General features: G+C 45.8%; 1 protein-coding gene across 1 annotated transcript in view; it reads left to right on the forward strand.

Moving 5' to 3' along the window:
• Nucleotides 1–13,114, forward strand: part of LOC106586724 (interleukin-1 receptor accessory protein-like 1) — a 292,043-nt gene that overhangs the window by 26,199 nt on the left and 252,730 nt on the right. Inside the window, exon 3 of the mRNA XM_082969141.1 lies at nt 490–643. Coding sequence (XP_082825267.1) covers nt 490–643 — 154 coding nt within the window. The remainder of the gene's footprint in view (nt 1–489; nt 644–13,114) is intronic.

A 13,114-nucleotide genomic window follows, 5' to 3' on the forward strand; every position in this document is an offset into this window, starting at 1 on the left:
CTCACATTATTTTGCCAGTGGATACTTTTTAAATGACATTGTGTGTCCGACCCATTCAGAGAATACTGAATCTGGATTATTCAGTGTAATAAACATCCAATAAGTTAAATACTTCAGGTTACTAAATCATCGTCCCATATGGCTTCTCTCTCTCTGGCAGTGATACACTATGATTCCACTGCTCACTTCACAGTCTTCACTACTGTCTGAATAAAATACGGCGTCTGCTTTGTCTCCTGTTCCCTGATGGCCTTTACTGTCATAGACGCCACTATCCAAAGAAACGTTGACAAGGGCATCATGTATCGGCCATCTCAACAGAATCTGCCCTGCTGTTGGTGTTCATCAGATCACAATCCAACACTGTTTTCTATGGTATGATGATTGCATGTGTTGGTGTCAATTGCACTTTAACTCCATGTTGTAGTGTGTGTGTGTGTGTGTGTGTGTGTGTGTGTGTGTGTGTGTGTGTGTGTGTGTGACACCCAGGAGTGTCGTCCAAAGCAGTGGCGGGCCTCCATCCTCCAGAGGAGAGATACACTGTCCATCAGAGAGGTCAAGGAAGACGACATCGGCAACTACACCTGTGAGGTCACCTTCGGTGGCTTCGTTGTGCGCAGGACCACCGAGCTCACTGTCACAGGTAAGATGGAGTGAGGGATGCAGGGGTGTACACTGTCACAGGTAAGATGGAGTGAGGGATGCAGGGGTGTACACTGTCACAGGTAAGATGGAGTGAGGGATGCAGGGGTGTACACTGTCACAGGTAAGATGGAGTGAGGGATGCAGGGGTGTACACTGTCACAGGTAAGATGGAGTGAGGGATGCAGGGGTGTACACTGTCACAGGTAAGATGGAGTGAGGGATGCAGGGGTGTACACTGTCACAGGTAAGATGGAGTGAGGGATGCAGGGGTGTACACTGTCACAGGTAAGATGGAGTGAGGGATGCAGGGGTGTACACTGTCACAGGTAAGATGGAGTGAGGGATGCAGGGGTGTACACTGTCACAGGTAAGATGGAGTGAGGGATGCAGGGGTGTACACTGTCACAGGGAAGATGGAGTGAGGGATGCAGGGGTGTAATTGTTTAGGATATTACTTCTTTGTTCTGCACCGCAGTTCTTCTTTTTCACTTTTCTCCGTTCTACTTTTTTGCAATAGTGTTGTATGTTGGTTGTAGGAGATTCTCTCTCTCTCTCACGCACACACACACACACACCAACAACATCTTATATCTTCCCTTTGAAATTCAACATATTATGGATGAACATCTATTTTTGATAGATGGTTACAGGGTTAGTTACACTTGGTTACAGGGTTAGTTACACTTGGTTACAGGGTTAGTTACACTTGGTTAAAGGGTTAATTAGGCTTGGTTACAGGGTTAATTACACTTGGTTAAAGGGTTAATTAGGCTTGGTTACAGGGTTAATTACACTTGGTTAAAGGGTTAATTAGGCTTGGTTACAGGGTTAATTATGCTTGGTAAAAGGGTTAATTAGGCTTGGTTACAGGGTTAATTACGCTTGGTTACAGGGTTAATTAGGCTTGGTTACAGGGTTAATTACGCTTGGTTACAGGGTTAATTACGCTTGGTTACAGAGGTAATTATGCTTGGTTACAGGGTTAATTAGGCGTGGTTACAGGGTTAGGCTTGGTTACAGGGTTATTTACACTTGGTTACAGGGTTAGGCTTGGTTACAGGGTTAGGCTTGGTTAAAGGGTTAATTAGGCTTGGTTACAGGGTTAATTACGCTTGGTTACAGGGTTAGGCTTGGTTACAGGGTTAATTAGGCTTGGTTACAGGGTTAGGCTTGGTTACAGGGTTAATTAGGCTTGGTTACAGGGTTAATTACGCTTGGTTACAGGGTTAATTACGCTTGGTTACAGGGTTAGGCTTGGTTACAGGGTTAATTAGGCTTGGTTACAGGGTTAGGCTTGGTTACAGGGTTAATTACGCTTGGTTACAGGGTTAATTACGCTTGGTTACAGGGTTAGGCTTGGTTACAGGGTTAATTACGCGGGGTTACAGGGTTAATTATGCTTGGTTACAGGGTTAATTACGCTTGGTTACAGGGTTAATTAGGCTTGGTTACAGGGTTAATTAGGCTTGGTTACAGGGTTAATTACACTTGGTTAAAAGGTTAATTACACTTGGTTACAGGGTTAATTACGCGGGGTTACAGGGTTAATTAGGCTTGGTTACAGGGTTAATTACACTTGGTTAAAAGGTTAATTACACTTGGTTACAGGGTTAATTACGCGGGGTTTCAGGGTTAATTACACTTGGTTAAAAGGTTAATTAGGCAGGGTTACAGGGTTAATTACACTTGGTTAAAAGGTTAATTAGGCAGGGTTACAGGGTTAATTAGGCTTGGTTACAGGGTTAATTAGGCTTGGTTACAGGGTTAATTAGGCTTGGTTACAGGGTTAATTAGGCTTGGTTACAGGGTTAATTAGGCTTGGTTACAGGGTTAATTACACTTGGTTAAAAGGTTAATTAGGCTTGGTTACAGGGTTAATTACACTTGGTTACAGGGTTAATTATGCTTGGTTACAGGGTTAATTACACTTGGTTAAAAGGTTAATTAGGCTTGGTTACAGGGTTAATTAGGCAGGGTTACAGGGTTAATTACGCTTGGTTACAGGGTTAGGCTTGGTTACAGGGTTAATTAGGCTTGGTTACAGGGTTAATTACACTTGGTTAAAAGGTTAATTAGGCTTGGTTACAGGGTTAGGCTTGGTTACAGGGTTAATTAGGCTTGGTTACAGGGTTAGGCTTGGTTACAGGGTTAAAACAGAAACAACTCAAAGGTTAACACACACACATCTTTCTACAGTGCTGTGGCCTCCTGCTGGTGTGTTAATTGCTGTTGGAGCGTTGGCCCATAATGCATTTCTTGTTCCAGATCAGCACATTAGCCAACTGAGCACTGAGGCCCCTTGTACACAGACAGTTAAAGAGCCAGGACCAAGGTCAAGGATCAACACACACACAGGCATGCCTATGTGAATACACACACCCTTGTATACACACACACTTGCATACACACATACTGTACACACACACGTACGCAAGTACACACACCTGCACGCATGTACGCACACACACACGCAAACATGCACTTACAAAAGTCCGCTGCACATGTACATTCTCCACAATGAGACACACAAACACACAGCCGTGCTCAGTCAGCCTTAGCTGCAGGGTGAGTTCCAGGGTTGAGGGCATGCTCTACTCGGAGCAGCCCAGGTGCATGCTCCGCTGGCTGGGCATGAGGCAGTGGAGCATGGGGCCCTGCTGGTTCAACTGTGCTGATTAGGGTGGAGGGAAAGGTTAAACTCTGTTTTTATTTCTTTCTTTCTTTCTTTCTTTTTCTTTCTTTCTTTCTTTCTTTCTTTCTTTCTTTCTTTCTTTCTTTCTTCTTTCTTTCTTTCTTTCTTTCTTTCTTTCTTTTTTTTCTTTCTTTCTTTCTTTCTTTCTTTCCCCTTTTTACTCTCTATCGGTCCTCTCTCTCTCTACAGCTGATAGGTTGTGACTGGCTTGGTTTGTTCTGTGAAAACCAGGAATCAGAAGAGTCCCTAGAAGCTAAAGGAGTCAGGCTGTGTAGACCATACTGTTGCTACTGTTTACTAACAGTTTCCCTAGGCCTGGTTGAAGGCCTGTGTATTCCAGTGTAGATCTCTGTCTCCATATCTCTCTGTATATCCTGATATTGATAAGGCTGGTCATTAGGCTTGGGCTGTATACCCGTATATACCGCATCCTGGGGTATTTGGAAATAGCCACGGGATGTTTTTTTAATACTGTTTAAACTATTTATTTGTTTTTTTCAATACATTTCAATATTCATATCTACTTTTTAAGTAAATACCTGCAGTCAACTTGTGCAATACATTATGAGATTGCGTTCTTCATTTCACCTGTCACGTAAATGTTCATTATGAAGCTTGCTGGTATTTCTCCAGTCACATAGTGTTTGTTTACAAGCACACCACAACGAGAGGCCAGAGCCTTGCTAGTCACTCACTGTTGTGGTGTTTGTTTACAAGCACACCACAACGAGAGACCAGAGCCTTGCTAGTCACTCACTGTTGTGGTGTATGTTTACAAGCACACCACAACGAGAGACCAGAGCCTTGCTAGTCACTCACTGTTGTGGTGTTTGTTTACAAGCACACCACAACGAGAGACCAGAGCCTTGCTAGTCACTCACTGTTGTGGTGTTTGTTTACAAGCACACCACAACGAGAGACCAGAGCCTTGCTAGTCACTCACTGTTGTGGTGTTTGTTTACAAGCACACCACAACGAGAGACCAGAGCCTTGCTAGTCACTCACTGTTGTGGTGTTTGTTTACAAGCACACCACAACGAGAGACCAGAGCCTTGCTAGTCACTCACTGTTGTGGTGTTTGTTTACAAGCACACCACAACGAGAGACCAGAGCCTTGCTAGTCACTCACTGTTGTGGTGTTTGTTTACAAGCACACCACAACGAGAGACCAGAGCCTTGCTAGTCACTCACTGTTGTGGTGTTTGTTTACAAGCACACCACAACGAGAGACCAGAGCCTTGCTAGTCACTCACTGTTGTGGTGTTTGTTTACAAGCACACCACAACGAGAGACCAGAGCCTTGCTAGTCACTCACTGTTGTGGTGTTTGTTTACAAGCACAAAACAACGAGAGACCAGAGCCTTGCTAGTCACTCACTGTTGTGCAGCACTCGGCATGTGATCTAGTTACAGTATAGAGTTCATAACTAAATGTTTGCCTGCTAGATGTCTTATAACTATCAAGATAACTGTCTAAAATGCTCTGCAGTTGAGCATTTGGTTTGGTCATTTATTAGCTAGGTAGCTGTCTACCTAAGTGGTTAGCTTCTTCCAAAATCAAGCTGCACTTGGTAACAGCAGAGAATCCCCTCCTGGGTCAAGAGCCTTGCTGTCTAATATTTGTTTTGTGCGTACAGCAAACTGTGAGTAGCATTTTTGAGTTACTTGTATAACTTTATGAGTTGGGATGTCTTTCCTGCAAATAGTTTAAGTCAGAGACTGTTTAAAATGTTCGCAATGCGTCTGTTAGCATTTAGTTAGCATTCTCTATGGTATTTTACATATATGTGTTAGCATTGCTAACCTTTGGGGTTTGAAAATAGCACCCTTCTGTTCAGAGGTGGTATTACTCAATATCCCGGGATCGGTATGTCGGTATGAAGGTATAACAATCTGGATACCACCCAAGCCTACTGGTCATTGGTCTTGTAGGAAACAAGGCACCGCTCCTTTCTCACTGAGCTGGAACAGGGAGATATATACTTCTCCTCCAACAACACCTCCTGTTGGACAAGGCAGGGGCGTGATCCCGAAAGCCAAGCTTCCTAATAGGTCATTGATGACCAGTGTTTTATCCCCGGAAGAGCTCAATAAGAATGAGGCCGATAGGAAATAGATACACAACAATTCCCTTTATCACCGCTCACATCACGGCGGTGTGTGTGACTGTATGTGTGTCCGCGTGTTCGTGTGTGCAGTGTACGACTGTGTGTGTGTATGTGTGTGTCATACTGTATGTTCAGCACGGTGTGTTCTGCATGTCGGATTGCTTGTATGTTCATTTCTACTGTGTGTGCAGTGTGTACTGTAGAGTATGTGTGTGTGTATGTGTTTCTGTGTGTGTGCCTCTGTGTGTGTGTCTATGTCAATCAAATTCAATCAATCAAATGTATTTATAAAGCCCTTTTTACATCAGTCGATGTCACAAAGTGCTGTACAGAAACCCAGCCTAAAACCCCAAACAGCAAGCAATGAAGATGTAGAAGCACGTGTGTGTGTATGTGTGTGTGTGTGTGTGTGTGTGTGTGTGCGTGCGTGCATGCGTGCATACGTACGTGCGTGTGTGTGTGTGAGTGTGTGTTTGTTAGCATGTCAATGTGACCTCCATGTAATGGTTGAGGCCATAAAAACTTTATGGAGGTTATAAATACAGAGCTTCCTGCCTAATGACATAGAGGAGGGAGGGAGGGAGGGAGGGAGGGAGGGAGGGAGGGAGGGAGGGAGGGAGGGAGGGAGGGAGGGAGGGAGGGAGGGAGGGAGGGAGGGAGGGAGGGAGGGGTAAGCAAAGTGTTACATGTAACATAGCGTAGTACTTTGTCTCTTTCACTGTCCATCTTTCTCAGTCTTTTTGTGTCAGTGTAGAGGTTGATAGCTAAAGCTCTCACATCCTCTCTGCATGTCTGCCTAGTTTATTTTATGTTACAGCTCCTAGGTTCTGACACATACATGCTGGCGTCTCCACACACACACACACACACACACACACACACACACACACACACACACACACACACACACACACACACACACACACATTTACAACTGCCTGAGGTCCCTCTCTCCGTGTTCACAGTAATGGAGTGTCAGTGACTCGTCAAAAACAAGGGGGAAGTAATTGTGTGTGACACACAAGTCTCACAGTGGGGTGTGTTCCCTATCCTAACCTTAACCATTAGGGGATGACAAAATACATAATGCTGGATCAGTTGTTGGGGGTAACTAAACTCTGACCACAATACTCTATTTATCCTGGTAGTGTAAGTGAAGTCTTTACAACAAACGAGCACATCTCCAGTCATCGTGGGCTGCAGTCCTGCTGGTTTTCTATGTCCCTGGTAGTTAAATGATTGATTAATGTCCCTGATTTGCTCACAACTCACCTGATGTTCCAGGTCTGAATCAGTCCCTGATTAGAGGGGAAGGATGGACAATAGCAGTGCTGCGGCCCTCAAGGTCCATAGTGGAATCGTCCAGTCTAAAAGCAGGATTTCCCCAGTTGCATTACTGCTTGTTTTTGCTTTGCCTTAAATAATTGATTAGTATAATTTATTGATATCATTTATTGGTATAATTTATTGATATCATGTATTGGTCTAATTTATTGGTATAATTTACTGGTATAATTTATTGATATAATTTATTGATATCATTTATTGGTATAATTTATTGATATCATGTATTGGTATCATTTATTGCTATCATTGATTGGTATCATTTATTGCTATCATTGATTGGTATCATTTATTGGTATCATTTATTGATATCATGTATTGGTATCATTTATCAATATAACTTATTGGTATCATTTATTAGTATCATTTATTTGATATAATTTATTGGTATCATTTATTAGTATAATTTATTGGTTCGCCAGAGTGTTAAACACAAGGCTGAGGTCCATAAGATTCTGCAGCCATATTGCACCAGATACAGTATATTCACCGCTCCTTTACCAGCCAGGTCACCCATGAAACAAGTCAATATTCACGTGCACATGGATGGACGTCGGGAGATGATGTGGAAACCGGCCACTAGGGGCAACAGTAAGCACTGTTACCTTCAAGTAGGTTTCGGTTTTGCTAAGTCGTTGTGGACAGGGATGGTGGATGCTTGCTAAGGCGTTGTGGATGGGGATGGTGGATGCTTGCTAAGGTGTTGTGGATGGGGAATGTGGATGCTTGCTAAGGTGTTGTGGATGGGGAAGGTGGATGCTTGCTAAGGTGTTGTGGATGGGGAAGGTGGATGCTTGCTAAGGTGTTGTGGACGGGGATGGTGGATGCTTGCTAAGGCATTGTGGATGGGGATGGTGGATGCTTGCTAAGGCGTTGTGGACGGGGATGGTGGATGCTTGCTAAGGCGTTGTGGATGGGGATGGTGGATGCTTGCTAAGGCGTTGTGGACGGGGATGGTGGATGCTTGCTAAGGCGTTGTGGATGGGGATGGTGGATGCTTGCTAAGGCGTTGTGGACGGGGATGGTGGATGCTTGCTAAGGTGTTGTGGATGGGGAAGGTGGATGCTTGCTAAGCTGTTGTGGATGGGGAAGGTGGATGCTTGCTAAGGTGTTGTGGATAGGGAAGGTGGATGCTTGCTAAGGTGTTGTGGATGGGGAAGGTGGATGCTTGCTAAGGCATTGTGGATCGGGATGGTGGATGCTTGCTAAGGCGTTGTGGATGGGGATGGTGGATGCTTGCTAAGGCGTTGTGGACGGGGATGGTGGATGCTTGCTAAGGTGTTGTGGATGGGGAAGGTGGATGCTTGCTAAGGTGTTGTGGACGGGGATGGTGGATGCTTGCTAAGTTGTTGTGGACGGGGATGGTGGATGCTTGCTAAGGCGTTGTGGATGGGGATGGTGGATGCTTGCTAAGGCGTTGTGGATGGGGATGGTGGATGCTTGCTAAGTTGTTGTGGACGGGGATGGTGGATGCTTGCTAAGGCGTTGTGGATGGGGATGGTGGATGCTTGCTAAGGTGTTGTGGACAGGGATGGTGGATGCTTGCTAAGGCGTTGTGGACGGGGATGGTGGATGCTTGCTAAGGCGTTGTGGATGGGGATGGTGGATGCTTGCTAAGGCGTTGTGGACGGGGATGGTGGATGCTTGCTAAGTCGTTGTGGACGGGGATGGTGGATGCTTGCTAAGGTGTTGTGGACGGGGATGGTGGATGCTTGCTAAGGCGTTGTGGACGGGGATGGTGGATGCTTGCTAAGGTGTTGTGGATGGGGAAGGTGGATGCTTGCTAAGGTGTTGTGGATGGGGAAGGTGGATGCTTGCTAAGGTGTTGTGGATAGGGAAGTTGGATGCTTGCTAAGGTGTTGTGGATGGGGAAGGTGGATGCTTGCTAAGGCATTGTGGACGGGGATGGTGGATGCTTGCTAAGGCATTGTGGATGGGGATGGTGGATGCTTGCTAAGGCGCTGTGGATGGGGATGGTGGATGCTTGCTAAGGTGTTGTGGATGGGGATGGCGGATGCTTGCTAAGGCGTTGTGGAAAGGGATGCTGGATACTTGCTAAGGCATTGTGGATGGGGATGGTGGATGCTTTCTAAGGCGTTGTGGATGGGGATGGCGGATGCTTTTTAAGGCCTTGTGGATGGGGAAGGTGGATGCTTGCTAAGGCGTTGTGGATGGGGATGGCAGATGCTTGCTAAGGTGTTGTGGATAGGGAAGGTGGATGCTTGCTAAGGTGTTGTGGATGGGGAAGGTGGATGCTTGCTAAGGCATTGTGGACGGGGATGGTGGATGCTTGCTAAGGCATTGTGGATGGGGATGGTGGATGCTTGCTAAGGCGCTGTGGATGGGGATGGTGGATGCTTGCTAAGGTGTTGTGGATGGGGATGGCGGATGCTTGCTAAGGCGTTGTGGAAAGGGATGGTGGATACTTCCTAAGGCGTTGTGGATGGGGATGGTGGATGCTTGCTAAGGCATTGTGGATGGGGATGGTGGATGCTTTCTAAGGCGTTGTGGATGGGGATGGCGGATGCTTTTTAAGGCCTTGTGGATGGGGAAGGTGGATGCTTGCTAAGGCGTTGTGGATGGGGATGGCAGATGCTTGCTAAGGTGTTGTGGATAGGGAAGGTGGATGCTTGCTAAGGTGTTGTGGATGGGGAAGGTGGATGCTTGCTAAGCCATTGTGGACAGGGATGGTGGATGCTTGCTAAGGCATTGTGGATGGGGATGGTGGATGCTTGCTAAGGCGCTGTGGATGGGGATGGTGGATGCTTGCTAAGGTGTTGTGGATGGGGATGGCGGATGCTTGCTAAGGCGTTGTGGAAAGGGATGGTGGATGCTTGCTAAGGCGTTGTGGAAAGGGATGGTGGATACTTGCTAAGGTGTTGTGGATGGGGAAGGTGGATGCTTGCTAAGGTGTTGTGGATGGGGAAGGTGGATGCTTGCTAAGGTGTTGTGGATAGGGAAGTTGGATGCTTGCTAAGGTGTTGTGGATGGGGAAGGTAGATGCTTGCTAAGGCATTGTGGACGGGGATGGTGGATGCTTGCTAAGGCATTGTGGATGGGGATGGTGGATGCTTGCTAAGGCGCTGTGGATGGGGATGGTGGATGCTTGCTAAGGTGTTGTGGATGGGGATGGCGGATGCTTGCTAAGGCGTTGTGGAAAGGGATGGTGGATACTTGCTAAGGCATTGTGGATGGGGATGGTGGATGCTTTCTAAGGCGTTGTGGATGGGGATGGCGGATGCTTTTTAAGGCCTTGTGGATGGGGAAGGTGGATGCTTGCTAAGGCGTTGTGGATGGGGATGGCAGATGCTTGCTAAGGTGTTGTGGATAGGGAAGGTGGATGCTTGCTAAGGTGTTGTGGATGGGGAAGGTGGATGCTTGCTAAGGCATTGTGGACGGGGATGGTGGATGCTTGCTAAGGCATTGTGGATGGGGATGGTGGATGCTTGCTAAGGCGCTGTGGATGGGGATGGTGGATGCTTGCTAAGGTGTTGTGGATGGGGATGGCGGATGCTTGCTAAGGCGTTGTGGAAAGGGATGGTGGATACTTCCTAAGGCGTTGTGGATGGGGATGGTGGATGCTTGCTAAGGCATTGTGGATGGGGATGGTGGATGCTTTCTAAGGCGTTGTGGATGGGGATGGCGGATGCTTTTTAAGGCCTTGTGGATGGGGAAGGTGGATGCTTGCTGAGGCGTTGTGGATGGGGATGGCAGATGCTTGCTAAGGTGTTGTGGATAGGGAAGGTGGATGCTTGCTAAGGTGTTGTGGATGGGGAAGGTGGATGCTTGCTAAGGCATTGTGGACGGGGATGGTGGATGCTTGCTAAGGCATTGTGGATGGTGGATGCTTGCTAAGGCGCTGTGGATGGGGATGGTGGATGCTTGCTAAGGTGTTGTGGATGGGGATGGCGGATGCTTGCTAAGGCGTTGTGGAAAGGGATGGTGGATACTTGCTAAGGCGTTGTGGATGGGGATGGTGGATGCTTGCTAAGGCATTGTGGATGGGGATGGTGGATGCTTTCTAAGGCGTTGTGGATGGGGATGGCGGATGCTTTTTAAGGCGTTGTGGATGGGGAAGGTGGATGCTTGCTAAGGCGTTGTGGATGGGGATGGCAGATGCTTGCTAAGGCGTTGTGTATGGGGATGGCAGATGCTTGCTAAGGCGTTGTGGATGGGGATGGCAGATGCTTGCTAAGGCGTTGTGGATGGGGATGGCAGATGCTTGCTAAGGCGTTGTGGATGGGGATGGCAGATGCTTGCTAAGGCGTTGTGGATGGGGATGGCGGATGCTTGCTAAGTTATTGTGGACGGGGATGGCGGATGCTTGCTAAGTTGTTGTGGACGGGGATGGTGGATGCTTGCTAAGGCATTGTGGATGGGGATGGCGGATGGGTGTAAGTATCTGCGTCTGTTGCCAAAGATTGCATGTTTGAATCCAGCGAGATTTTAGATTTAAGCCTATCCTAAACCTTAACCATTCAGAGTTAATGCCTAAACTTAACCTTAAACACTCTGAAATTTGACGTTTGGAACAACTTAGAAATTTGACGTTTGAGAAACATGGAGACCGTGAGAGCTTGTTGCCATTACACCAACCCACAAAGACAACGAATCTATAGTCGTCAGGCCTATGTCATCAGCTCTCTATTAAACCTACCACTATATACCATAGGACCATTCCAGCTTGTTAACTTGTTGGGGATAGGGGGCAGTATTTGCACGGCCGGGAAAAAAACGTACCCGATTTAATCTGGTTACTACTCCTGCCCAGTAACTAGAATATGCATATAATTAGTAGATTTGGATAGAAAACACTCAAAAGTTTCTAAAACTGTTTGAATCGTGTCTGTGAGTATAACAGAAGTCATATGGCAGTCAAAACCCTAACAGGAAATGGAAATCTGATGTGTGGAATCACTTCAAACCTTTGCCATTGAAACACACAGGGACTTATTAATCTTTTAGCACTTCCTAAGGCTTCCACTAGATGTCGACAGTCTTTACAAAGTGGTTTGAGTCTTCTATGGTAGAAACTGACCCAAAGAGAGGCTTGGGAAGTTGGTCACAGGGGGAGGGCTATTACTACTATGACGCGGGCGCCCATGGGAAACCTTTTGTTCCAAAACGTTTAGTAAGACAATGCAATCGTCCGCCTTGAATATTATTGAAGCTCTGGTTGAAAAAGGCCCTAAAGATTTATGTTATAAAACGTTTGACATGTTTGAACGAACGTAAATATATATTTTTTGCACATTCGTGACAACAAGTCCCGCGCGCTTCAGTACATTATGAGTAGCCTTCGGAACGCACTAACAAGAAGGAACTATTGGGACATAAAGTATTAACTTTTTCGAACAAAACTACATTTGTTGTGGACCTGGGATATTCCTGGAAGTGCCTTCTGATGAAGATAATCAAAGGTAAGGGAATATTTATGATAGTATTTCTGATTTTAGACGGTTCCAAGATGGCGCTAACATGTATCGCCTATCCTATTTTTCAGAGCATACCACGTCGTTTATTGCAAAGTGTGATTTCCCAGTAAAGTTATTTTTAAATCTGGCAATGCGGTTGCATTCACGAGATGTTAATCTATAATTCTTTGAATGACAATATTACATTTTAACAATGTTTTCGAATAGTAATTTTGTAAATTGTAGCCCTGATTCACCGGAAGCATTTGAGGGAAAATATTTTCTGAACGTCACGCGCCGATGTAAAATGCTGTTTTTATATATAAATATGAACTTTATTGAACAAAAAATGCATGTATTGTGTAACATGATGTCCTAGGAGTGTCATCTGATGAAGATTGTCAAAGGTTAGTGCTGCATTTAGCTGTGTTTTGGGTATTTGTGATGCATCTAGTTGCTTTGAAAATGGCAGTGTGATTTTTTTTGGCAGGGTACTCTCCTAACATAATCTAATGTTTTGCTTTTGCTGTAAAGCCTTTTTGAAATCGGACAACGTGATATGTTTGAGAAATTGAAGTTATAGCATTTATGAGGTTTTGTATTTCGCGCGACGCGATTCCACTGGCTGTTGACTAGGGTGGGACGCAAACGTCCCACCTTGTCCAGACAGGTTAAAAGACTGTACCATTAAGCCATCTGCACTATTAAATCCATACCAAAGGGATAGAATTAGGTGATCTCAATTCAGCTGTAGGGTGTAGGGTTGTTTCCCTTATTAAAAGTAACCCATCTTCCCCTCAAGTGGGCATGAGATTATTATCTACAGTATATTTTATCACTTCCTGATAAAACCAACACATCCCGGACAGCAAGCGTAAAAGGCCAAACTTCATCTGGCGGACTAATGTTGTA

The sequence above is a fragment of the Salmo salar genome, chromosome 25, assembly GCF_965601325.2.
Source record: "Salmo salar chromosome 25, fSalSal1, whole genome shotgun sequence".
NCBI classification, from domain to species: Eukaryota; Metazoa; Chordata; class Actinopteri; order Salmoniformes; family Salmonidae; genus Salmo; species Salmo salar.